Source organism: Lethenteron reissneri, chromosome 30, assembly GCF_015708825.2.
Source record: "Lethenteron reissneri isolate LAM-NWPU_2019-01 chromosome 30, ASM1570882v1, whole genome shotgun sequence".
In the NCBI taxonomy this organism is placed as follows: domain Eukaryota; kingdom Metazoa; phylum Chordata; class Hyperoartia; order Petromyzontiformes; family Petromyzontidae; genus Lethenteron; species Lethenteron reissneri.
The window spans coordinates 13173858-13200280 of record NC_083808.1 but is presented as its reverse complement, the minus strand read 5'-3'; the positions used below and the strand labels follow the sequence as shown (position 1 = coordinate 13200280).

Here is a 26423-nt window from a genome sequence, read left to right as displayed (position 1 = left end):
GTACGCAACTGATGTTATTGAGGAACTGGCCGCCGAGAAAATCCAGCGGTACCTGTCTCGCACGGCGTGGTGGCAGCCAGACGTGAGCTGCCCACGTCTTCCCTTTAACGCCCTTGTCGAGCGCGCACGTAAGTGTGAAAGAATTCACAGCGAACGCGCGCAGCTCCGGGGGCTGGGACGAGAGCGCGCCATTGCGAGCCTGCTCTCGGAAGACGAGGAGGAACAGGAGCTCGCGAGGACGGTAAGGGGCCGGGAAAGAGGGCCACAGAGACCCAGCGAGACGACCCCGGGTTGGGTAGCCGGGCTACAGACCGGCATAGGAGATATACGCGAGGAAGCAAATAAAAATATGAAGACCCTCCAGTCTGAGATGGGTGAACTACGCTAAACAGTAGGGGGACTAGCCGGGAGGGTGTCCCAATTAGAGTCCGATTTGGAACAACTGCGCACTGGGGGAGGAGGGAGTGGGCAGAGAGCCCACTACGGAGCCGCCACCCCTCCCCGGGCGTGTTATGTGTGCGATCGGCGAGGGCATCTCAGGAGGGACTGTCCTCAGGTCGCCCGAGCTAGACAAGAGCTAAGGTCAAACACTAAGGCCCCCCTAGAGAGGGGACCACCGGGGGGTGAAATCGACGTAGCCCCGACACAAACAAGCTGTGAGAATAATGGCGAGCGAGTGATCTCCACACAGGTTCCAGCAACAACGCCCACAGAAACGGTGACTCCTGGCAACTGGCTACGGGAGCTGGTGGCGGGGATCACGGGGGCCACGTCGCTGGTGGAAGGGGAGGTAAACGGAGTACGTACCCGAATCCTGCTGGACACGGGGGCGGTGGCCTCGCTCGTGAGCGCAGCGCACTGCAGCGCGATCGGGGTCGACGTGCGTCACCTGCAGGCCCCGGACCGCGCGCTGCACACTGCGAGCGGAGCCGGAATGGGGCTGCTGGGGAGAGCCACCCTAGAGGTCCGCATAGGCAGCCAGGTGTGCACGCAGGAGTTCTACGTGTCGAGTGCTTTGTGTCACGAGTGTATCGCAGGCACCGACCTCCTAGAACGGTTGGGACTCAACGTGCAACCCCGCCAGCGATGCGCCACCATGGAGAGCAACGGCGAGCGGATACCGTTCCTGGGACGAGAACCAACGCGCCGCCGCTTTGCACCTGTGGCCGCTATCCTGGCGACGGCAGTCTCCATCGGCCCGCTCACCGAGATTCTGGTGCCGGTGGCAACATCCCCCACCGACCCCGCGCTCCGACCATCAGGGGAGGTAATGCTAACTCCTCACCCGGAGTTGGCAAAACGGTATGGGGTTGTGGGATCCGCCACGTTGGTAAACGCAGATGGGGACCGATTGTTTATGCGGATGTTTAACCCCCACAATACCCCAGCGATACTGCGACGGCGCACCCCGATAGCCACAGTACACCCCCTGCACACACGCCACTCTAACGACTCGGTGTTCGCACTCTGGGCTGAGGACCCCGGTCGTCCTCAGGGTGAGCAGGATCTGGCCTGGCGAGTCGGCCCGACTCCCCGAGCCGAGGTCGTTCCCCTGCTCGACGCGTTACATGTACCATGGGCGGACTTACCTAAGGGAGAGGCCGATCGGCTGCGCGAGTTACTGCGGGAGTATGCCGACGTGTTCAGCGAACACGACTCGGACGTGGGTCGGACCGACCTTGTTAAGCACCAAATTGACACCGGTGCAGCCCGACCCATCAAACTCCCTGCGTACCGAGTGGGCGCACCCGAACGCACCCAGATCAAAGAGGCGGTTGGGGACATGCTTCGCGATAACATAATTCAGCCCTCGGCGAGCCCCTGGTCAGCCCCAGTGGTACTAGTAACGAAAAAGGATGGGTCAACCCGGTTCTGCGTCGATTACCGTAAACTAAATGCAGTCACGCTCGGCGATGCCTTCCCCATACCCCGCATCGACGACACCTTCGACAGCCTCGCCGGAGCGCGATATTTTTCCACCCTCGATCTCGCGTCCGGGTACTGGCAGGTGGAGATGGCGGAGGAGGATCGGCCGAAAACCGCATTCACCACCCCGATGGGGCTATTCGAGTTTCAAGTACTCCCGTTCGGACTCACCAATGCGCCTGCGACGTTCCAGCGGCTGATGGAGTTGGTGATGCGGGGCTTGCAATGGGAACAGTGCCTGATTTACTTGGACGATGTGATAGTGTTCAATAGATCTTTGTCTGAGCATTGGTCCAGGCTTCGAGAGGTGTTCCAGCGACTGCGAGCGGCTCATCTCAAGCTCAAGCCACGTAAGTGTTACATCGCACAACGCGAGGTGGGGTACCTCGGGCATCGCGTCAGCGAGGCAGGCGTGCACACTGATCCGGAGAAGGTACGCGCCGTAGTGGAGTGGCCACGGCCAAGGAATCTGACGGAGATCAGATCATTTTTGGGGCTCGCCACCTATTATCGTCGATTTGTAAAGGGATTCAGCGAGATTGCACGCCCTCTCACCCAACTCACCTCCCCTAAGCACCCCTACCAGTGGACGGGGGCCTGCCAGACGGCCTTCACCACTCTCAAAGATCACCTCACCCACGCCCCCACCCTCGCTTTCCCCGATTTTACCACCGATTTTATTTTGGACACCGACGCCTGCAGCAGCGGGCTGGGCGCGGTGTTGTCACAGGTACAGGATGGGACGGAACGAGTCATCGCGTACGCCAGCCGGACCTTGAGTGGGGCCGAGCTGAACTATTGCGTGACCCGCCAAGAGTTGTACGCCGTGATTTTCGCATGCAAACAGTTCCGGCTGTATTTGTACGGCAGGAGATGTCGCGTACACACTGACCATTATGCTCTGCAGTTTCTTCTTACATTCAAGGAGCCGCGGGGGCAGATGGCCCGGTGGTTGGCGCAGTTGCAGGAGTACAACCTGCAAATCGAGTATCGGGCTGGCCGGACGCATGCAAACGCGGACGCCTTGTCGAGGCGACCCACGGTGTACGCCGAGACGAGGGCGGAGGAGGCCTGCCCGTGTTTCACGGGGGGACGCTGCCGGCAGGCAACGGACCCCCGAGAGGCCACGGCCACTGACCCCCCCCCAGCGAGAGAGAGTGCAGTGTGCGCCACAGAGACCCTCACAGGTGGCACTGAGGATCCCGTCGACCGCCCGGCAAGCGCGGGACCCGCGGCTCGGGACCCAATCGGACGGATCCAGGAGGACGTCGGCTGCGCCTTCCCGGGCCTAAACGACGAGCAGCTGAGACAGACCCAGCAGCGAGATCCGGATCTGGCGGCAGTGGAGGCGGCACTGTGGGAGGAAAAGAGCGCCCTAACAGGACCCTGGAGCGGTTTGTATGCCCGGTTGTGTGTGCAGAACGGAGTGGTACGGGAGTTAACCGAGGCCGGCCAGCCGGGGTGCATCTGTGTTCCTGCCCAGGTGCGACCCCAGCTGCTACGGCTGGTGCATGACCACCCACTCGGGGGCCACGATGGGGAACGACGTACTCGAGAGACCCTGCGTCGCCAGTATCTCTGGCCCAAATTGGCACAAGACGTGGTGGCCTGGGTACAGGGCTGCCGCGCCTGTCAGCAGTACGGGCCGAAACCGGCACAATACCAGGTACCCCTAAGGCCGTTCCGCGTCAGCCGCACGAATCAGCTGGTCGGGATCGACCTACAGGGGCTATTCCCGCGATCCCATCGAGGCAACCGATATATCCTAGTCGCAGTAGAGTATTTCACCCGCTACCCCGTGGCAGTGGCCATCCCTGATAAAACGGCCTTGGTGGTGGCCCGGGCATTTGTGGAACACTACGTACTTAAGCACGGGATCCCAGAACGAGTCCTCACCGACCAGGGTAGCGAGTTCGAGGCCGAGTTGTTCCAGGCACTGTGCCGAGAGTTCAGAATCCAGAAGGACCGAACCACAGCGTACCACCCCCAGGTGAACGGTATGGTGGAGCGCATGAATCAGACCTTAGCGGGGAAACTCAAACGTATGGCGGCCGCAAATCAACGGGATCGGGATGAACACCTCCCCTACGCCCTTTTCGCCTACGCCACCACCGTACACACGTCGACGGGACAAACCCCGTTTTAAATGATGTTCGGCCGCGAGTCTCGTTTACCCGCAGATCTGCTATTCGGCGTCCCTCCCCCCCAGCCGGAGGAGGGAAGCCGCCCCGTGGAACACCTGTTGGAGACCCTGCGAGAAGCCCGAGGCCGAGCATACCCGCAAGGGGAAGCCGCGCATCGGCGGCAGGAACAGGGCACCCGACCCCGCATGGAACCCCCCTTATTCCTGACAGGCGCTAAGGTGTGGCTACACACCCCTCGCGTCGGGGCCGGGCAGGTGGGGAAACTGACGACCTACTGGCGGGGACCCTGGACCGTGGTGCGGCAGATCTCCCCCTGGATGGTACTAATGTATGGCGGGGAGGGGGGTCGAGAGACGGTGGTCAATGTCCGCCGCTTAAAACCATGGAAAGCAGCCCCGGCGAGAGAGAACCCCGTCACCCGAAGGGCCCGAAATCCCGGAGTACCCGCACCCCTCGTGTTGGGGGGCCTCGCACACTACATGGGCCCCGCCGGGCCCCCGAGACGCCCCGATCCAGTCCGGAGACGGCGCGGACGACGGCCGCTAAACCCTTCCGCTGCTGAGTTTGTGCCCCAGCCCACAGGTGCCGGAGGACGGGGAGAGCCGCTGGAGTGGAGGAGGAGACCGCCGCAGGAGCTACAGAGGACGGAGCCACCCGCCCCGAGACCAACCACCAGGTCCGGACGGATCCCCCGGACCCCGCAACGTTTCCTCGTGGGCGCGGCCCAAGCGAGGTGCTCCAGTCAACCCGGGACGGGGACTGGCACCTCGGGGGGCTATGTGATGCCGCCGCCGCGAAGCCGTTCGGCAGGCGCCAAATCCCCGACTTCGCCACCACCAAGCAACGGAGCCGACCCCGCGTCCCCCTCACCTCACCTCACATGAACACACCCGCACTCATTTCTCCCCCCCCCATAGAGCTCCGAGGGGAGGTCACCCGGCCGACCGGTTTTTATCCGAGAAACCCTTATCGGGATTAACTCTCACGGTTTCCGGCGATCAGGGAATTGGACGACCTCCCCCGTGCTACGTTGCGCCGCGGCGCTGCGACCGGCCTTAATATGGTGTGGTCGCGGCGTGGGGCATTCGGCCACCGCGTTTGAGGCGCATTTTCCCCCACACACACCCCCACGGGTCGACAGGGCAAGCAGGGGAGGGACGGGACAGCATGAATAGCGGGACCGCAGGAGCTGTTGCGTATAGTCATGGAGGGTTGGGATAATTACGCTTGAGCGCGCAGGCCCCATTGTTAGGGAGGGTAAGGGATTAATTAGGATGTACGCCGCTCACTGATTAGCATATCAAAAGCGCCCGGAACCGCCGTGCGCGCACTCGAGGTGCGCGAGCCCATTGTTCAGCGCAGCATCCCCTTTGAGGTAGGGAGGATAAATAGAGGGGCGCAGAGGGGAAATCGCTCTCTTACTCCAGCGCCAGGCGACCAGACGCAGCTCGAGCCAGCGACCCGCACGTCCGTGCGACGCACCGAGGCACGCGGTTAGCACAAGGATCAGCGGACCGCCGTGGACACTTAACAGTGAGTAAGAAGGTGAATTAGAATCATAGCAGATAAATCGGGAATAGGTATAGAGGTATCAGCGTAGGCCAGCCTCGTCGACTCACTGATTTAACATCTAGTTCCAGGTAGCGGATAATAAATCATTAATAGCTGATCGTGGCCTCGTGTGATCTCGTGTTATAAGTGTGAACGCGTGTGGCACGGTGTATGCGTAAGCTCTCGGCGTGCGTAATCGGCGTACCCCAGGTGCGCGATCATAACGTGAGCGGCCAGCGCGGCGCAGAGCGGCGCAAGAGTGGGTATCGCGTGTGGAGCTGTATGTGTGTGCGCGCACGTTCACGACGTGTATAATACAGGTGCGCGATCCTAACGTGGGTGGTCAGTGTTGAGTGAGTGCCGCGCAGAGCTGTGTGTGGGAGTGCGCATACGTTCGTTACGTGTTGGATACGGATGCGCATTGGTAACGTGCCGCACAGGGCTATACTGCGAGCACGGCGTTTGATTTATGATGATGTGCGCACGTATGCTCGCAGCGTGGGAGCGCGGCGTGAGGCTGTAATAGTAGGGGCGTCGCGTTCGAATGCCGGCGAAACCGTAGCGGGTAATAGGGAGGTGGGGTAACGTAAACGGAATAGGGGATGCAGGCGGGAGGGACCCCGGGGGCCAACGGCCCCCACAGATTCCCTCCTCGGCCACCTTTCTGCGTGGCGTTTGTATGTTCTCCCCCATTGTTTGTGGGTTTCCTGGTTTAGTCCCATATATAATAAAAAACCCATAAAATGTAACTGGTATTGGCCAAACATCGAAATGCAAAAAAAAATACCTGCAAATTACTCAACTGGGATGGATACACGTAGCAGCAACATTGCCCTCTACTACAAAATGTGGCAGCATCCTCCTGAAAAAATAGTTTAGAGAATCAGTGATGCTTTCCCGGGTAAACAAGTGTAATAATACGTGTATGTGGATGATAATTAAAAAAACAATTAAGTCTGTGAACTATTCTTCAAGGACTTTTAGTGCGATTCCCTTCGCGGGCATGGGATTTATTTTGGAAGTCCAGTTCGTTATCGGATACAAAACACATCGTGTGAAATCCACCAGAGACTCACTGTAGGGTGGATGATGGCACTTGTCAGGATGTTCATCCAATGATGAGAATGTCACCATTGGGCAATGTCACCGCACTCACGCGGTCTATGACAATTCAAGAAAGTGAACTTTCTTTTTAAACAATAAAAGCTCATTGCATATGAAGGGTACTTATGTTAATAACGTAATAACGTGAAGGATAAGCCTGCCAGTCTTCGCCAATAAATCAAATGTCGAGTGACAAAGCACTGTCAGATGTTATCATTAAGAGACACGGCTGAGTCGCTCTTAAAACCCACGCGATGTTGGCCAAAGTGGAGCCGCAAGGTTCATGACAATTGACATGGTAGCAGACCAATTGTATTATTCGGGTCTTTCGGTAAAGTCACTAGATAGGTTCAATTTTTTTTATTAAATAAACGAAAAAACTACGACGTTTCGATGGCAACACAAGCGATTGTTATCAGGTGGAAAAAGGGGGGGGGGGAACCTTTAAAACCTTTAAAACAGCTTGCCTTTAGTGGTTAAAGGTTTAAACCTCTAAAACAGTTTGCCTTTAGTGGTTTCCCCTCCCTTTTCCACCTGATGTTGATCGCTTGTGTTGCGATCGAAACGTCATAGTTTTTTCGTGTATTTTATGCATTTTTGGAACCTATCTACGTGACTTTATCGAAAGAGCCGAAGAATATGAATTCCTGCAGTCACGAAAGCTTTAAGTCAAGATTTAGACCAATTGCATTCGTGGATGGAGATTCAGTTTCAAACTACCAACGACCAAGTATAATGCGAGAGAGTAAATGGCATGAATAATGCTCAGCATCACGTTACAACATTTTATTATGAAATTTAAAAACATCGGCATCTCTCGATGTCCTTTGGCCTGCAATGTCCCGTGGTCTTGATTAAATAAAGGTTTGTGAACTTTAATTATTTTAATTTAAGCTTACATATAACCCCCCAGGATGGCAAGTCCAGTCACAAATATAGATGAACTGGCCATGTCAAATTTGTAGAGCGCTACTTTCAACGTGCTGAGAGATATGTCCTCCCCTTGAGATAAACCACCGGCTCCCAGACCATTAATGGAGACATAATGGGCACTGCCCAATGCTCAAAAGAACACGAGGCAATTTTGGCCAGATGGTTTAAAGTTTATTTTAATTAATCATCTTAAATCCTTGTTATCAGTCCCAAAGATTTTGTTAAGCATAGTTGGTGATGTTTTAAATCGTTTGGTGAGTTTAAAAAAATATATATTTGGCATCGGATGTGATAAAACAAAATGGGCTGTAAAATTACATTGGAATCAACTTAGCGATGCTTATCCAATTATAGTATGTAACGCGGGGCCCCTAAAGTAAGTGCAGGCATGGCACATTAGCCCACAGCAGTGCAATAACACACAGAGGATTCTTGCTGCAAAGCATCACCTCACTTCAGTGCCACCGGTCACATACGCTTGGATGATGACAGCTCCAAGACAGGTCCTGGAGGTGTGAAGCAACAGCGCGATGCAGCGACAAGGGACGATTGCAATGTGATGGCAAGGCTCTTTTGGATGTGGGGCTTACAGCCGAGATTTTCCGGCTCGAGACATCGAACTCGGCTCTGTGTTGTGGAAATGTATTATCAGATGGAATTTTCTGTTTACTTGCTCACAGATATCCCTGATTCTACGGTGCTTGTCGTGTGGTCAAACAACACTGTGTGCTGGTGCCATAGCCAATCTGTCCGTAGTGTACCCTGAACATTTTACCGATGCCGAAAGCAGTACGGCAATGCGCCAAGTCAACAAAAGCTGAGATTTTAACTCAGGATCTTGAGAATGAGATTGGGCTAAGCTGCTACATCCCATGCTGATGAGACTCAGAGATGAAAATAAATGTTTGCCTGACGAAGCAAATGCTGCCGAAACGAATACTTCAAAACTACTCATTTTTGATGGAATAAAATGCTATTTTATTTTGGAGATGAAAGAGACCCTTTCGCAAATTATGTTACATGATCGTATTGCCTCGAGTTATGTGAGACATTACAAGGATACACAGCAGATGATTGCGGGACATGAAGAAAGATGAGCTTTGAAGTTCCCCAGCTTTTCTTATTATACAACACCAATCAGGCTGACCACATTGGACATATATGTAGTACACATTAGTGTAGATTTAGATCATGAAGTTAAGAGGTCAACACAGCTAAAGCCAGTGATGCCACCACAGTCCATGGCTGGATTTAGGCGTAAGCTAAGTAAGCTACAGCTTAGAGCCTCACATTATCAGGAGCCTCTAAATACTAAAAAATATACATGAAGTTTTAAGTTTGACATAAACTGTTATTTTTATTCCGATATGACACATATATACATGCATTCCTCGATTGTGCCTCTTAATCTTGACATAGCTTGAGATGTCATAATCCGGCCCTTCACCATACCTCTCCATCACTTCCTTCTTCCTGTAAGAATCTCACAAATGGTAAACAGTCACCTCCTCTCCTCTGACGTCTCCTTTTAACGATATCAAAATATCCGGCTCTCCCTTGGTGGCTGACCTGTGAACGAATATGCTTCCGGTTGCTGAACGAAAATATTTGAAGGTCCCACTTATTGCACACAAAGTGCTTGGCACAAATTTACCACAATGCCTTGCTGGTGTCGACAAGGAGCATAAACTATCACGCAAACTCCGGTCATCCTCGCAGTGGTTTTTGGCTAGCCATCGAACAAAGACGGTCACCGCATCGTGCACTTTCTGATGCACGTCTTCGGCCGTCTGGAATGCTCTTACTTCCGATATTAGGAAGTCACTGGAGCAATGCACTTTTAAATTATCAATATTGAAAACTAATTTCTTCAGAGCTGCTTTTTGTGTTTAGTTTGTTGTTCTTGCCCCACACCTCCCATGAGCACGAATGGCTACATATGGTGCGAAATAAGTTAAACATACATACATACAACTCCAAAGCCTGCCTTGAACACCAACCCTCTACCATCCTGTATAATGCATTCCACCCATTTCAACATCTCTTTCAGATGAAATATGCAACACTTTCCTGCTGCATTCGATTCTGATCTCCCAAGTTGTTTACCCTATCCCGTCGTAAAAGTGCAAAGTTTTCACACGCACCGATATGAAAAGGCCAAAACTTATTTCACATAGCAAGCTGTGAAGCCAACAAATGCCAATTCCAGTTTTTCTGAAAACCTAACGACCAAATAGCGACAGGAAGGTAAGCGTAGAGGTTGAAGGGAAATGGTGCATAGAGAGGGTTTCCTCTCCAAATTAGCACTCGTGCTGTAATATTGATTAATCCTGGACCATGCTGTATGTGAAGGTAGCACAGTGATTGCACACAAATAAACACGCATCACCAAATCGCTCCCACGGCGCCCACAAGCCCCCGGTCGGTTGCGGCTCCCTTGCAATGGACAGTGCAGCAGCAGGGGCGATGGTGGTAACATTCTGAGATGTTTTAAACGTGAGCGTTGCAGACGAAAGCAAAGACCTCTCGAAGACTCCAAGCAGCGGAAATGCTTTACACTCTCACGAGGGTGTGGTTGGGTGGCTGATGCGGGTGGAGGATTATACAAAATCAGAACACCGAGCAAGTAATGCTTAAGATGCTGGGTTCGAATCGGGGTTCCGGCCGCCATTGAGTAAACTGGGTACTCAAGAGGAGCGAACAATTGGTCTCTACCTGGTCGTCAACGAATGTACACGAGAGCGATCATTGCATTTGGTTAATAATTGAATTTTTGTAAATTCGAGCTTCGAGAATCACAATGTTAGGTTGCACTGCCGTGCAAATGGAGGTGTTCCTTTCTCTGAAACATCGTGACGCACTGCTGGAGCTCCAACCGACCCTGCACATGTATTCAGTGCGCGACATGGCACCAGGAGAATAATTGGGTTATAATTGTGAGGGGAACGGAAACATTCCAACAGCCATCCGGCATCTTGCCGTGCACTTCTCATCGACTTGTTAGTAGTGCATTGTCTTTGAGCTGTACGCCTTTTGGCGTCCTCTGGTTGAGCACCAATTGGGTCGAGGCTCAAAGGAAAGCCGTCCTTTGGTGTGGACCAATCAGTTTCAAGGACAATGCATATATTATCATAGTGTGTTTTTTGTTTGCATTTTGACTGCAAGTATTGTGGTTAATGCAGACATGAATCCTCGTAAAATGGTGTCAGTTTTGTTGTCAGAAAAAAGGGGAAAACCCTATTATTATTGTTGCTGTTGTTTACGGAAGCTTCAGGACACTGCCGAGAGATGTCGCTAGCGGAAGATTCAATTGTAGACATTCGCAATTGTGATCGCGTTGTGCTTGTGCTGTACCGTGAGATTATATTATTTACAGTGTATTCTTAAGTTCTAAGTGTCGTGCTATAGGTGCGATACTTGAGTGGTCTGGGTGTACGCCGTGCGCTGCCTCACCTAATTTTGTCCTCTAAATCGCCCCACTGCTTCTCTACAATTAACTTAGAATGCCCTACAACTGACTAATGCGAACGTCTGTTAAAAGAGGATATTGTTTCTTATATCATACGTAAAATGTAGGAATCTAGATTTGAAGCTTTCGTGACTGCAGTAATTCATACTCTTTAGTTCTTTCGGTAAAGTCATGTAGGTAGAAAAAATAATAGATCACGACGTTTCGATCGCCACACAAGCAATCGTCTTCAGGTGAGAGAGAGACAGGCTGCTGAAACAAGTCCTATATATAAAGAGCCGAGAGGGGGGGAGGGGGGGTTGCTGCATCGGGCAAGAGGGTGGGGGCTCGTGATTGTGCGTAAGCGATTGGGCAATCCAAAGATGGGAACCGAGATAGGGGGGGAAGGGAGGATGACCTCCACGACGACGAGCTGATGAGGTGGCCATTGTATTGTATATGTACGCACACACACACACTCCCAGATTATCACGAAGTAAGGGTCTACGTATTACACACATAGAGTTTTAATATCACCCTGCATTTCTAAGTTTCCCTTTATTCTGATCGGTCGAGTCGTGGAATATGTCAATGCGTGTCTCGTCGTAGAAAGGCATCCACGGGAGTACTACCGGAGCTATGCACTTTTAAATCTCGATGGAAAACTAGTTTCTTTAGAACTGCTTCTTGTGTTTGGTTTGTTGTCCTTTCCTCGAACTTCCGAAAAGCACGGTTGGCTACATACGGTGGTGCAAAAGAAGTTCAGCATACAGTCAGTTATTCTAGAACACCGCGTGTTGTTTCACATCCGCGAATTGGATGTAACGCGATTGAGTGAACGGATCTACGTCGCGTGAGTAAGAATAAGCGGTCGTACGGCTGCCTCGGTGTAGCATCGCACAAGGCGGGATGCTGCTGGATGCTTCTAGATGCTACCCACATGCCTCAGTCTTTGCTCAGCCTGCGTACACATCTCACGTGTTATATCAGACTGTGCTTTACCCTTATATTATATCTTCTTCCACGTGTTTGTCCCACTCATGTGGGGTCCGCTGTCCTTGCCAACCTTCTCCACGCTGCCCTTCCCTGCGCCATCTCTCATTCCGCTCCTCGGGCCACCATGTCCGATCGCACCACATCGCCCCACCTCTTTTTCTGCCTTCCTCTTGAACTCTTTCCTTCCAATCTTGATTTGAAGCTTTCGTGACTGCAGGAATCCAAACTCTTTGGTTCTTTCGGTAAAGTCACGTAGGTATAAAATTAAACAAATCACGACGTTTCGGGCACAACACAAGCGTCCATCATCAGGTGGGAAAGCATGGTCTTCTGCTGAGGCAGACTGTCTGACCCACATCATTTTCCTGCTGTCTCTCCACATGACTGAACCACACCAATCATTTTCTCTCTATCATCTTCTCTGTGATTTCTATCACCTTGAGTCTTCCTCTCACTTCTTCATTTCTCAACCTGTCCTTCCTTGTTGAACCCAACATCCACTGCAACATCCTCATCTCTGTGACTGCCACAGCTTGGTCCTCCCTTTGTCTTGTGCCCCAGCACTCGGCCCCATACAACAGCACCGGCCTCACCACCGTCTTGTACACTTTTCCCTTCATCCAAACTGGGACATTCTTATCGCACACCACACCAGTCATCTCCCGCCATTTCAGCCATCCAGTCCTTGTTCTTATTCTCTATATTATTTATTATAACGCGATTTTTCCATAATGCGGTGTTCCTCAAGAACGGAGCTACCGCATTGTAGGATAACAGACTCTACATACACAAGTACCACTGACTCCTGCTGCAAACATCCTGAAGGGTCTCTCTGCCCTGCTTGGAGTTGAAGTTGATTCTGTTTAGCCAGGCAGTGAAAACTCAAAAGATCAGGATGTAATTTTTGGAAAAAAATTGCACAAAAAAACTAAACGCAACATTATAACGTGATGAGGAATTTAAAATATTGCAAACATAATACTCCGCAGCTTAAATCAGCTCCGGGAAAATTTAGCTCCAGATTAAACACGACACAAAGGACAAATCTAAGCTATAAAACACGACAAATTGCACAAATATAGGGTGACTATCGTGCAATGTATGTGAACAGACGACGATATATGATGTCAATTGCAATTGGGGTTGTGATACAGAATCGACAATGTATCATCAAATTTGGATTGAGATGGAAGAGCGCTCTCGCCAGCTGTCTCTGCTCCGGCTGTAATTAGCGCGCCCTACCTTCTCCGTGGAACTCCTACCAGTCGTTTGGGTGCCCGAGTCGAGAGGATTTCTGTCTTCCGCTCACCAACTGTAGACATCCCCTTCCCCCACCTTTCTCATCTTACTCCTTGTAGCACCAATGATCGCTGCGCATCTGCAACAAGCAGGAGCCAAAGCCCTTGCTCTTGGACACTTCAATACCCTGATCAGTTCACAACAAGCTACTGTACACCACTGATACGTTGATTGTTGGCTGCAAGGTAGATTTTTTTTTTCTTTTTCCAGTTGGGAACCATGATTAAAACTCCGGTACTCACCTACTACTAAATCGCATTTCGGATCAACCCAGTACTCCATGAGATGTACTTGATGCAGTGTCGAAGCTCCATAAGAAGTTGAAAGCACTTCTCCAGTTGGTAACTCTCAGCATTATCTCACAGCGGTCAAACACCTCTCTCCTTCAGGTGTATCATTCACGCAGCAACATGCTCCATTTTCCATGACAATGGACACTGAACAAGGAAGCCCTTCGTGATGTATCATCCTGCTTCCCTTTCCCGCACCGCTTCTTATGCAACTACCAGTGCATTAGTGTGCCTTGGTCGTCGGTGGTGAGATGTTAACTCCCTCACCTGGTATACAGGAAGTCGTGGGATCGATCCTCCGGTTGTCTTAAAAAACATATCAGAACTGGCCATTTTTGTCCATGATGTGACAACTTGATTTGATTAGCTCTGTCGAGTGGTGGAGGGTTCTAGTAAAACAACTGGTAATCTACCGACATGATCTAACCTCAAATACACTATTAAACAATCCTAATATTGATCATAAAAGCCGACATATAAAATAAACCTCCATATTATAGGACAATGTTTCTGTTCCTTCAACTTTGGAACATCCCTCCCTACATCTATTTTCACGAGTTCATAAGTTACAATAATCATGCTCATTTCAGGGAACGTGTTACTGTATGCTCCGGCTGTATTTTACAGAAAACTTTGGGGATCTGGAGAATCCATTGTTGTCTAAAATACCGAATTAAATCTAGTACAGTATTCTTCACTAATTTTCAGAGGGGGGCCACTTTTGCTGATAATACATACTCAGTGTGAGAGCCGCCACACATTTGAAACCATTGGAGTTTGACAGCAGCGCGATGATGATGGGGGGTGTTTTCACCATTTGTGTATTGTGGGAGGCCGCACGTCAGGGGCCGCACGAAAGGTCACCAAGGGGCCGCCAGTGGCCCGCGGGCCTTGCGATGAAGTAGACTGCTCTCGTAGATCAGAATCGTCTAACCAGTAGATGACCCTCCGTCAAAATACATTATCCTCAAGAAGATGTGTTTTCATCGAGTTGTTCATGATAATCTTCTAAAATATGTCTGTCACAATTATAAAAAAAAACAGTGCTCTCCAAAATCTTACCTACCGAAGCATCTCATAAACCGGAAGAATGCGGTGGTCCTTATCTGCAACACTGTCATGAATGCTAACAGTTGCTGGGCATGTTGAATTCCAGGCCTTTGCGTCCGCCCGTGTCCAGTAAACATAAAAAAAAACTTGTGCCTTGGAGTAATTTGCAATCCATAATGAGGAATCCGCACGGAACTTTCACAAGTCTCGAGCGCCTGCACTCAACCTCGGGTTTCCTAATATATCCTAAGAGCCCCGCAATATTACAGCAGTGTCGACTCCCAGAGGAAAGATTCAGGCAAACTGCCTCACAACCGTGACAATTTAATTCGCAGTGGCTAAGGGGGGGGGGGGGCATGGAAACAAGCCCTGGGAGATTTGCTGTGTGCTGCTGCAATGCCATTATTGTCTCCCACATTATTTGTGGGTGGGGGTTGAGTGGTGGTGCACTGGTTAGCGTACTGCATATACAGTACACCCGGTGACCTGAGTTTCATTCCGGTCCAAGGTTACCAGTGGCAAGTGGTACTGAGTGGTGCTCGGCCCCTCCTCTCTTCACACAAATCCGCATTGACCAGTGTGGTGAAGTATGGTCAAACACACAGCAGTGAATTAACAATGGGCTGTCAGCTACTATTGATATTAATGAGAATAGGTTTTACCCTTTCTGGCAATAAAACCGGTGCTAAGATGTTCAAACAGCAAATAGAAACCTTTTGCAAGTAATCAGAAGATCCCATAATATACTATTGCTATGTTTCATGGGTGTCTGCATGTACCCACACATAACATTACTATTCTTATTTTACCAGGTAAGACCCACTGAGCTATACAGCCCTTTTTCAGAAGCAACCTGGCCACAAATGATAGCCCAACGAATTATCACGTGGAAATTTGTAGCAGCCAAATACTATGAACGCGTGATGTTGATTCTAAATGTGAAGGTAAAAACCAGAGGACCTGGAGAAAAATCCACTCGACAATGGGGAGAACATGCAAACTCCAAGTATAGAGGCGTCAGGGTCGGGATTGAACCCACGACCTCCTGTTTACCAGGCGAGGTAGTTAACATCTCGCCACTGTGGCGAGATGTTAATATACTAACAGTCAACTAGGCCACACCTTGTTGATGAGGCTTTATGAAGTGAAAACTGTTCTAAGGCTGTATTGTAAAAAATATATGCTCATGTACAATGTTATACTGGAAGGCCATTATGATAATTGAAGGTTATTCAGAAATGATCTGTTTCTCCATGTTTATACCAGAATTAAGGATGGCATTCCCTCTCAGGTAGCACTCCCAAGGCAGCTGTGTAAATTCCACATTCCTCCAGCTGGGCCAGTCTCTCCATAGGACAACCACTGTCGATTTCCCACAAAGTGGTTCCCGTTTTATCGACCCCGTCAGAAAATTGGCCACCGAGACCTTTGAAACCGTGAGCCCGATTTGCTCTACCAGCAGGATCAACTGGCTGGACATCGCAGACTATAACGAGGCTCCCCAACCCACCCCTTTACACAGAGTGACACTCGCACCCACCAGAGGAGCGGGGCATTCCCACCGCTCCCTCAGGGCGCCCCAGCAAAGGCGAGTGCCACCACCCCCCACTGGTCATTAAAGAAAGGGAGACGCTCTGACCTTGACGTACAGGGAGGGAAAAAAACCTCATGCCGCCGAGGTCTGATATAACACGTGTGTGCGTGCTATTGCCTCGTATGAATTACAGCCGAAATCACGTCAATCCGGCAATAAACCAAATATTTTCACTCACTGATTTCTACAGGGGAAAGAAACAATGATGAGCCCTGACAATGTGACTGCACAGCACCCGGCTCAAGCGCACGACGAAGGCCTCGCGTGCGCGACAGCTTCATGGCGACCGCTATGAGGGTTTGGCAAATGTTGAAAGCGAGCAGTCCTCACGTCGTTCTCTGTCCCCACAGCTTTGTTCTCTTTTCTTTCAATTTGAAACAAATCATCATCAAAAACAATATGACGGAAAACCGTGGAAAGCGAGCCGGTTACACCGAGGAGCGGCAGAGCCAGGATGTCGAACCGATTGATTCACCTCAGTCGGTTTTGGTAACTCACCCAGCGAGTAATCGACTTTTACGGGTCTGTTCCAGTTAACCAATGGAAACAAACTCTGTGTGTATATGTGTATCTCTCTGTGTCTCCATCCCTGTGTCCCAGTGTCTGTCTCGAAATATGTGTGTCTCTGTGCCTGTGTCCCACTGCTTTGTACCCCAGAATGCACAGTTGGACTTTGAGTGAACTACAAGTTACCGTGGCCTTTTAATGAGGGACAGTGGCAGGACAGCCGATGATAGGTTAGCACGGTGGGCTATGTACGGCGCGAAATAAGTTCAACATACATACATTCATGGATGTAAACTGATTAAAACTGGGAACCCAAATTTGGTATCACCATTTTCTTTGCGAAGCATCGTATGCATGTAGATTGAACTTCTTTCACACCGTACATAGCCAACCGTGCTAATCGGAGGTGTATCACTGGTTACCGGTTCCAATGTTAAGTTCGGGTAACATCCACGAGAAGGGCACTCACCGGGCGGGGGCAGGGGGTACTCCACCTCGAGCAGGGCGCGCTCCCCGATGCTGCGCAGGAGACTCACGATCTCCTCGTGCCGCAGCCGGGACACGTGGATCCCGTTCACCGAGTGCAGGTAGTCGCCCACGCACAGCTGGTCGCTCCTGGTTGCACAGGGACACGGCGCAACATTAACGGGCCGCTCTGTGTACCATGAACAATGATCCCCTCCCCGTATAGCGGCGATGTTTACACAACACAAAAGGTACTCGTTTTAGGCTGGGTCGACCTAGGAGAGGCCATGAGCAGAAATCGAACTCGGGTCGCCGGGTTCGTAGCGCAGCTCGCTAACCACTACACTACCGCTCCCCACAGGCCATTTGTCTCTGGTAGAGTGTCTGCACACAGAGACATATGGCCTGTTCTTGCGTATGATAGTAACTTTGTTGACTTTTTTTGAAAGAGACGAGGGGTATCTCGGAGCGCTGTACACGCGACAAGCGTCTTGCATCACATCTCACCTCAACACATTTGAGAGGGCACCCCCAGCGGCTGTTGTCCCGGTGGGCACAAAGTCACTCAGCACTTTGCCTGCAATTGGGGATTAGGCTGCCAGAAGGGGCGGGCGGGGGGGGGGGGGGGGCGATGATTGCCGCATGTAATCCCAATTTAGTCATTTGTGGTGTAATTTTTCGAATTTAGCAAATGTGGACTCCAGGAACACAGTGACCTCCTCTTGCGACTGACAACAGGGGATCTTCAACGTCCAATGTGAGGCGGACGGTGTTTTGTATGGCCACGATAATTGAACCGGTAGTGATAACCAGGGAGGCCGCTGGATTCTAACCACGAACCTCTGCAACTACAAGCGGCGAACGCACAGCCGCTGGGCCGCATCACTGCACTGAGATTACCAGGGAAAGGCCCACTGAGCTATGTAGTTGCTTGTCAGAAACGACCTGGCCACAAATGATAGCCCAATTAAGTGGCTTCTCACGTGGGAAATTTATAGCATCCAAATACTCTAAACGCGTGTTTATTATTATTTGAGGGAAAAACCGGAGGACCCAAAGAAAAATCCACGCGACCATGGGGAGAATGACACACAACCTCCAAATATACAGGCGTAAGGGTCTGATCGAACCCATGTCATCCTGCATACCAGGCAAGATAGGTAACATCTCGCCACGAGATCGAGTCCTCAACACACGTGGAGGAATCAATGAGTTAAGTTCATGGACACCGTACCCATTGTAGTAGGAGTAGGAGTCGTAGCGATAGAAAAGTGATAAGCAGGCAACTGACTGCCGGTGAGCGGTGACTGGAGTGAATGACTGAGTGCTGAATCATCAATCAACCTCAAATGCCTTACGTTCAATTCTCTCCGGGCCACTGGGGCAGGGTACTGTGCACTCCGCCCCATATATGACAACAGCATTTGTAGACAGCCCCGCTGATTTATAATGACCCTGTAGCTTCTCAACACTGTGGCCAGCGTATGGCTAACTGGCCATATGTTGGACGTGTAGATAAGGAGAGTGCTTAAATATATTTAATTAGCATATTGAGATTGGAGGGAGATGTGTCGAGGCTATGATGTCGATCTGTTATTTTAGTGGGGTGCCTATAAATGGATCACCCTGTGGAGTAAATAGTTTCGACAAAGACTTATGACTGTGAAACTCTAAATGTACGTGGGAAATAGATGCTCCGGTCAAAATGTGCATCCTTGACAAACGATTCGAGTGATCAAAGGTGCGGGTGCTCATCTACCGTGGTGTCCCTGAGCTCAAGATGTCAATTCCACATTCCCATGGAAGGGACCAGTGTCTCCAGTAAAGGGCAACTGTTGACACATCACAAAGTGGTACTCATTCTATTGACCTTGGAATAATTGCATTTCCAGTAAATACAAATCCTCTTTTATTTGATGCCTTGGATGGCTTTCATTTGCAGCAGTACAGATTACATGTTATTTACAGGCTTACTAAAACTCCTTGGATGCTGAAGACTTTCAACAGATCCCGCGCGAAATATACGGGGTTCAGCTGACTCATAGCAAGCACCTCTTAACCCTTTCTCGTTCCGATGACGTCTGTGTATATCTTCAGAAAAACTGGAATAAAATTACTTTATCGGTACCGAGGCTCCCACAAGGCCATGCGGGAGGGGCGTGTGGCATAGTGCGGTCGTGTAGCTACAGTTATCCGCGGTGAGTACAATGTCTCTAAAAACAACGGCGCTACGCCTATCGAAATAAAATTAACGGTGAACCGCTTGCGCGTTCCCATATTTAACGGTGAACGGGACCCACCCTGCAACTTGCAGTCGTCTCAGAATGGGAAAGGGTGAACTAATAGATTATCATCATTATTAAAACAATCCAATAAAATGTGATTTTTATACGAATATTAAAACCAGAGAAATACAATTTAAAAAATGTGGTTGAATTGAAGGAGAAAAAGTGACCACTATATTGGTATAGGGTCTGATATTAACATGTCCCATCACGTGATCTTGAGTAGCCAATCATGAGCTGGCAAGTTTGTTATAGATTCGACCTGAATTCAATTTTGGATGAATTCCTTTCTCCTCCAAAAGGTCTGGCTGCACACAGACATTTCTAATACCACTCAGCGCTTCATACAGCTCTGCGCTGCTGTCACTACACATTCACATCACTTTAAAATAAAGTTTTTTTTCTGTAGCGACACATCTCCACTCACGGATGCTCGTAAATGATCTGTGTAAAAAGATGGGCCTCAGCACACATGCACGCACGCTTCCGAAACATGCATCTCGCCGATGGAACGTCCACCGTTGCTCAAACATTGCCAAACCCCGGCTGTCAATCCCGTGCCAAAGGCAACAGAAGGCACGTACGGCCACGTTTTGAAGACGCAAGCGCAGCTGTGGACTCACGGCTGACGCGATCGCCTTCTGCTACCACATAACCAGTAAGCATCGCAACGTGTGTGGGGGCGCCTTCCCACCACAAACATCGTATGCACCGGTCCAATTCGTTTTCTGCTTCATGAGGATCCGTGCCGCTTGGACGACCAGCAATAATAAACCGTGTGACATTTTCTACGTGGTCTGTCTTTTTAAAAATATATTTGATTTGTTTGATGAAGTGCCCCTTTGACATTAAGATACACAAGGACGTTGGCATTTCTTTTGCTGCTTTGCTTAGTATTGAGATAAATGCACGGAGAACACTATCCCCTTTAGCAACACGCCATCGTAAAATCGCCAACCCAATGTGAAATGGCACCTCCTCGTATCAAGGTGATGTACTCGCAATTTTCCACATCTACAACCGTGACCGCTATGTTTAGTTCAAGTCCTCTAATTCAAACAAGCATTGGGTAGTTCTCATCTCCATACTGTAGGTGGACATTCCGCATTGCTATGACAAGTTACCATTCTTTCAATCAGAAAACTACTGCTGACTTCCGGTAAAGTGGTACTTTTTTAAAATCAGGCTCAGTGGGATGATGGGATGAGTCGAGGCCTGAATGGGCTTTGTAACCTCTTGATTGTCAGGCAGGCAGGCGCTCCGCCGTGTAACCACCAAGCTCAAGTTACATACACGCAGGATCGGTAAATGGCATAAGGGTTTCGAAAGCTGCAAAGCATCACACACAAGTGGCGTATGTGGCAAAAGCTCGGTACAATTATTTACAATTCGTAGTCAATCCAGCAAAGTTCACGTTCTAATAAAGAATACATATAATTTGCAGCTTGAAGCTTTCCTTCATCCAGTAATTAATCGATCCTGAGTGATGGAATTTAAAACAAAAATCATAATAATTAAACATTTTTAATCCACTGCTGGATGAACGCTGACCCACACTGTGTCAGTCATTGGGGTTGATTTGTCCATACTTCACAGCGATGATCAGTGCGGGTTGGTGAAGGGGGAGACCCAGAACCTATTGTAAACTAAACTATTTTTTATTTTACCACTGAGTTACATAGCTCTCTTTCAGAAGCGACCTGGCCACAAATGATAGCTCAACGAAGTGGCTTATCATGTGGAAATTTACAGAAGCCAAATACTCTAAATGCATATTTCTAAATGTGGAGGGAAAAACCGGAGAACCACGCCACCACGGGGAGAGAGACATACAAACTGCAAATATACAGCAGGTGTCAGGGTCGGGATCGAACCCACGTCTTGCCACCGTGGCGTACCCGACTCAGATTTCACTCACAAACTGATTATCAGCCATGGGCAGGAATCAAACTCAGTCGCTTGGGTCCGCATGGCTGTGCGCGCTAACCACTGCGCCACTGCATCCTCCATGCCCTAATGTGCTTTCCTTCCGAGGCGGCTACCTCCCTTGCCTCCATGCAATGTGAACTCTCAACCCTGTGACTGCTGGCCAGTCGCAAAGCCTCTCATAACTAACGACGTAGAATAATGACCTCATTATGTGGATGGCTGCACAAACACTGCACCGAGCAGGTGACCGCCAGTAATCTAAAGTGTCCCGAGTTCACGCGTACTCGAGCAGGCGCTGGGAAAGGCGACTGCGTGCTTACAAGCACAGACAGTCCGACCGAAGAGCGAGAAGAACCGTGAGTTTGCTTGCAAAGCGACAACTTTGCATAAAGTCAACAGGATTTGTCCTAGACAGTGAACGGCACTGTCATTGTAATGTGGAATTTCCACCGTTGACTCTGTAGTGCGCACCCTAACAAGCGACAACTTTGCATTAAGTCAACATGATTTGTCCTGGGCAGTCAATCGCACTGCTATAGGAATGTGGAATTTCCACTATTGGTTCTGCGGTAATAACAGTGGAATGCACCTCCCAATTCCCATTTGAGCAGAGACAAAGGCAAAGATCCCCCGTATGGCCTTTAACAGACTGTCGGGGCAAGCGCTGTTAGTGAGCACCAATGAAGGCTGGCACGGCACGAGCAATTGAAGGCCAACTCCCCAGTGCTGATGTTTGCATACTGCACCAGGTACGCATCGTTAAGGCCGAGTCGACCTAGGGGAGAACCAGGACCGGTTCAAATATTCACCTCTGTTATTGGCCACGAGTGGAAATCCAACTCGGGTCGCCAGGTTCGTAGTGCGGTGCAGTAGCCGCTGCGGCACCGCTCTCCCACGAGCAGAGACAAACAAGCCCCATACCAGTGCCCGCCATTCGCCACTAAGTGACGGTGAAGTCACCATGGCGCCTGTGCCAAGCCAGGTGCACTTTGAGGCCACGTGAACAATCGAAGACTCGCTGCTGGCAGGAGGTCACGGCACAGACCCAGGTGCCAAGCACACACATATACGCGAAACACTTTAAACTTAAGACACCAACGGGATACTGATGCAACCCTCTGCAGGAACAACGTACAAGAGAGGCTTCATAACACAAACCCACAGGATGCAAGTGCACGAAAAAGCGAAAGGGGGGGGGGAGTGGTGGTCCATAGAGATAGGGTACAGGGGGATGGATGAATGTGTAAGAGGGTGCGTGGGATATGCAGCGTCCATGCTGATGGATCGACCGAGATAGCTCCGCACTCCATCCCACCTCCGCTCGGATGCTCCGGGGGTATAAGTACAATGATGTCTACACAGAAAACAAGAGTGTTCTCTCCAGGCGCTCGCAGCACGATAGTCTGTTTTTTGTTACGATAACTAAAAGGTGGAGAACCGTCTCATATATATATAAAACGTGTAAACCAATAAATCACTTTGACTTCATTGTGTCGGGCAAGACAGAAAACATCCCACCGTCATTAACATTGCCCCATAACCGAAACTCGAATTTATTTTGCATGAGGTGCTGCATTGAGGTGCATTATTTTGTCTCCCTCTGCTTTTGGCACTTGTAATGAATAGGCCGGGTGGGTGCGAGTGGAATGGCGGTTCGAAGACCGCTTTCACGCTGCACTACGAACCTGGCGACCCGAGTTTAATTCCTGGAGACAGTTGACATTGGTGATCAGTGCTATCTGAACTAGTCGTTGGTCACCCTTTTCAACTGACCAACGTGGTGAAGTATGGTCAAACAAGCCTCGTCACCGCAAGGCATTGGGAGGCCTTCATCTGCACCTCCGATTACCACGGTTGGCTCCGTACGGTGCGAAAGAAGTTCAACATACATCCATCCAGCGGTGGATTGAAAAAAGGGCTGTGAATTATTCAAAAAAGTATTCCACTTTAGTCAGCCAGAACAATATGAATGACTTACAGCTGGAGGAAAGCATTTCACAACGCGGTGTCTTGAAGCGCGAGAAAATTACTGGGTGTTAAATGCATCACCAGTGCAACCTGCAGCCCATCGATAGGTGCTCAATAAAGTCTCCTCCATCACGTGAGCAGTGGTCATTGCTCACATCTGTTGGCAGTCATAGGCCAGTGGTGGGAAATCCACAGTCCCATGGTGAGGGGCCCAACATCTGGTCCTGACGTTGCTTTGCTTTTAGCCACCAGACTCTGCACGTGGCTTCCAATTAACACTTTTGTGGACTTCCGGAATGCCCCATTAGCTTTGCCTCTTAATGAAGACGTCCAGTCAATTACACAAAGGTTTAGTAACCACACGCAGGTTTCGCACATTTGACAGTGGGGTTCTTGTCAGCGTGTAAAATTACCCGAAACCCCCTTAATAATCTTCAGCAATTACAGTGCTTAATTGGTCAAAATGAGACAGCATTTCGATTAGCATTGTCGATTGCGATTGCCAGCGTGGGCAGCGTGACGTTTTAATCACAAGTGTGGCGGCCACGGGGGATAAATTATGGCCCGCCTTAAGCACTGTTCCCAAGTCTACTTCCGATCGATACGCGGGTGCGATGCACTCCATTAAAAAGTGGGCTTTCCCCACGTGTACCCTCCCATGATAGAGACCCTAACCCTTGCTGCCTAAAGCCGCTTTAACTTTCCAGGACTTTAACAAAAAAAATGTCCACGGCACGCGCGGCAATATTTATAGGCCACTACAAGTTTCAAGGCCACACACTTTCTTCCCATAATTGAATATCGCACATTTTCAATTCTTAGACACGCCGCATAACGAGCTTCGGGAATTATGGGAAAGGTATCGAGATTTATTTCGGCGGCCCTTTTAATTGCATCCACCAACCTGAGATGAAAGTACATTCTATTTTACTGGATTCAACCTGCATGAAATAGTGCCACAGTAAAATTTGCAATTACATCTGTAAATGAAAGAAGCAGCTAAATTTTTCCCACAGGGCCAATTGATTTTTGCTACTGCCAGACATCTCTCATCCTTTCTCCATCTCACTCTCCCTGTATCTTTCCCTACCCCCCCCCACCTCCCACCCCTTCCCCACAACTGCCCTCTCTCCCTATCACTCTCCGTTTTCCCTTTTAAGTCTGTCACCTCAATATTCCTTCTGGTGTGAGGTTGAGTGAACAGGACATGTTGGCATGTACCATTTAATCACGCGTGGGAGGGGGGAGAGGTATTGTTGCTCACCTCGCAGCCTTTCATTGGAGAGAACTGGGACCGCCGAGTTCAGGACAACCTCATGCCCTTGGCGGCATTATTCTCAGAGATGCCCACGGTAACAGAGTGAATGTGAATTATGCTACCTCTAGGCCAAAGCTCTTCAAGCTCATGACAGCTGTTGAATTAAAGATGTGAATTCACCACCGCTGGCCTTTTCATATCCACTCCGTGTATTACACACCTGACCGCTGTCAATGAGGGCAGCCATCTGTAATCAGGTCTGCATAAAATAGTAATATGCACTGAGATTCCACGTGATTTATGCAATGCTTTATTTAAATTAAAAAGTGAAAGCAAAAATATAGCCCGATAACAATCCGCCGATGCATGAATGTCTCCCCATTTCTGTGTTGGTTGTGGGGGTTGTTTTGGGTTGTCTGAACCGACTGCAACCACGCTGGTCGGTACAGGTCACCGATACTCACTGCTGCAAAGGCTACCTCTGGAGACCACATATATGGAGTCCCCACTTGACCGCACTGTGCTTATGAGTCCCAATGATGATGAAAACCGGTCCACAGTTGTTTATCTCTGCATCACTACTGCTGTCCATCACATTTGCTGAAATATATTTTGATGGTGAATTGAGAGAAGGGGACCATAATGCACTTCTTCAGGACATGCTGATAGGATTTTACACAGAGGCTGTGTATTATTTGTTGATGGAATTCGCTGACCCGCCCCTACTGGACATCTGTGAAAAAGACCTTCATAGCTCATCAGATTCTTCCAGGATAAATCAAGATTCAGATACTTTTTATACATGTTTACATGTTTCGATTTAAAGCTTTCGTGACTGCAGGGATTCATCTTCTTGGTTCTTTCGGTAAAGTCACGTAGAAGGGAAGTAATAAAGTAATAAAAATAAAACATAATTTGATTTTATTGTGTTCTATTTTTATTATTTCATTACTTCCCTTCTACGTGACTTTACCGAAAGAACCAAGAAGATGTTTACATGTTGTTTGAAACGTATGTCAGCGCATTTCACTCCACGCGCTGGGAGCTTCTTCTTCTTCTTAAGGAACTCATTATGCGAAAACAAATTGGATAACTACGTACATATGTGCGTTTCATTTATTTCGCACAATACGTAGCCAACTGTGCTTATCAGCGGTGCGGGGGAAGGACATACAATTAAACGTAAAAAGCTGTTTTTGTATGTTTTTTTTTAGTATCTTGTGAAACCGCAAAAAAACATACACGGTAGTATCACTCTCCAGTCTCTTAACACGCAAAATCTAAAAACCCAATTCTCTTCTCATAGGCCCCTAAAATAGAGGACTTCTGAGAAAATGGGAAGAATAATAATTCCTCCCTTCATCAACCCCTTGTTACAGGAAACTATTTCAGAGAAAATGTGCACGAAGTCGCTTCTTGTTAGAATAGGTGTCAATCACTTGAACCGCAGATCAATCAATCAATCCAGAGGACTCCCGTTGGGATAGAGTCGTGCAGATTCCCAGAAAATTGGCTCTTACAGTAAAGTCCGTTCATTTGTTACATTTTTCTGTTAAGCTGAAACCATATTGACTTGTCTTGAGGTGCCACATGCAACCAGCTGCCAAATATATTGAATACCACTCTTTAAGTGAAACAAGGGAGTCAAGCAGAATGGCTTTGATCGAGGATCTTCG

General features: G+C 49.4%; 1 protein-coding gene across 3 annotated transcripts in view; it reads right to left on the bottom strand.

Moving 5' to 3' along the window:
• LOC133349539 (glutamate receptor-interacting protein 1-like) overlaps positions 1 to 26423 on the bottom strand; it is a 334917-nt gene that overhangs the window by 153583 nt on the left and 154911 nt on the right. For all 3 annotated transcript variants that reach the window (XM_061563083.1, XM_061563082.1, XM_061563084.1), the window contains one exon: positions 17312 to 17457. In XM_061563083.1, the coding sequence (XP_061419067.1) occupies positions 17312 to 17457 (146 nt within the window). The remainder of the gene's footprint in view (positions 1 to 17311; positions 17458 to 26423) is intronic.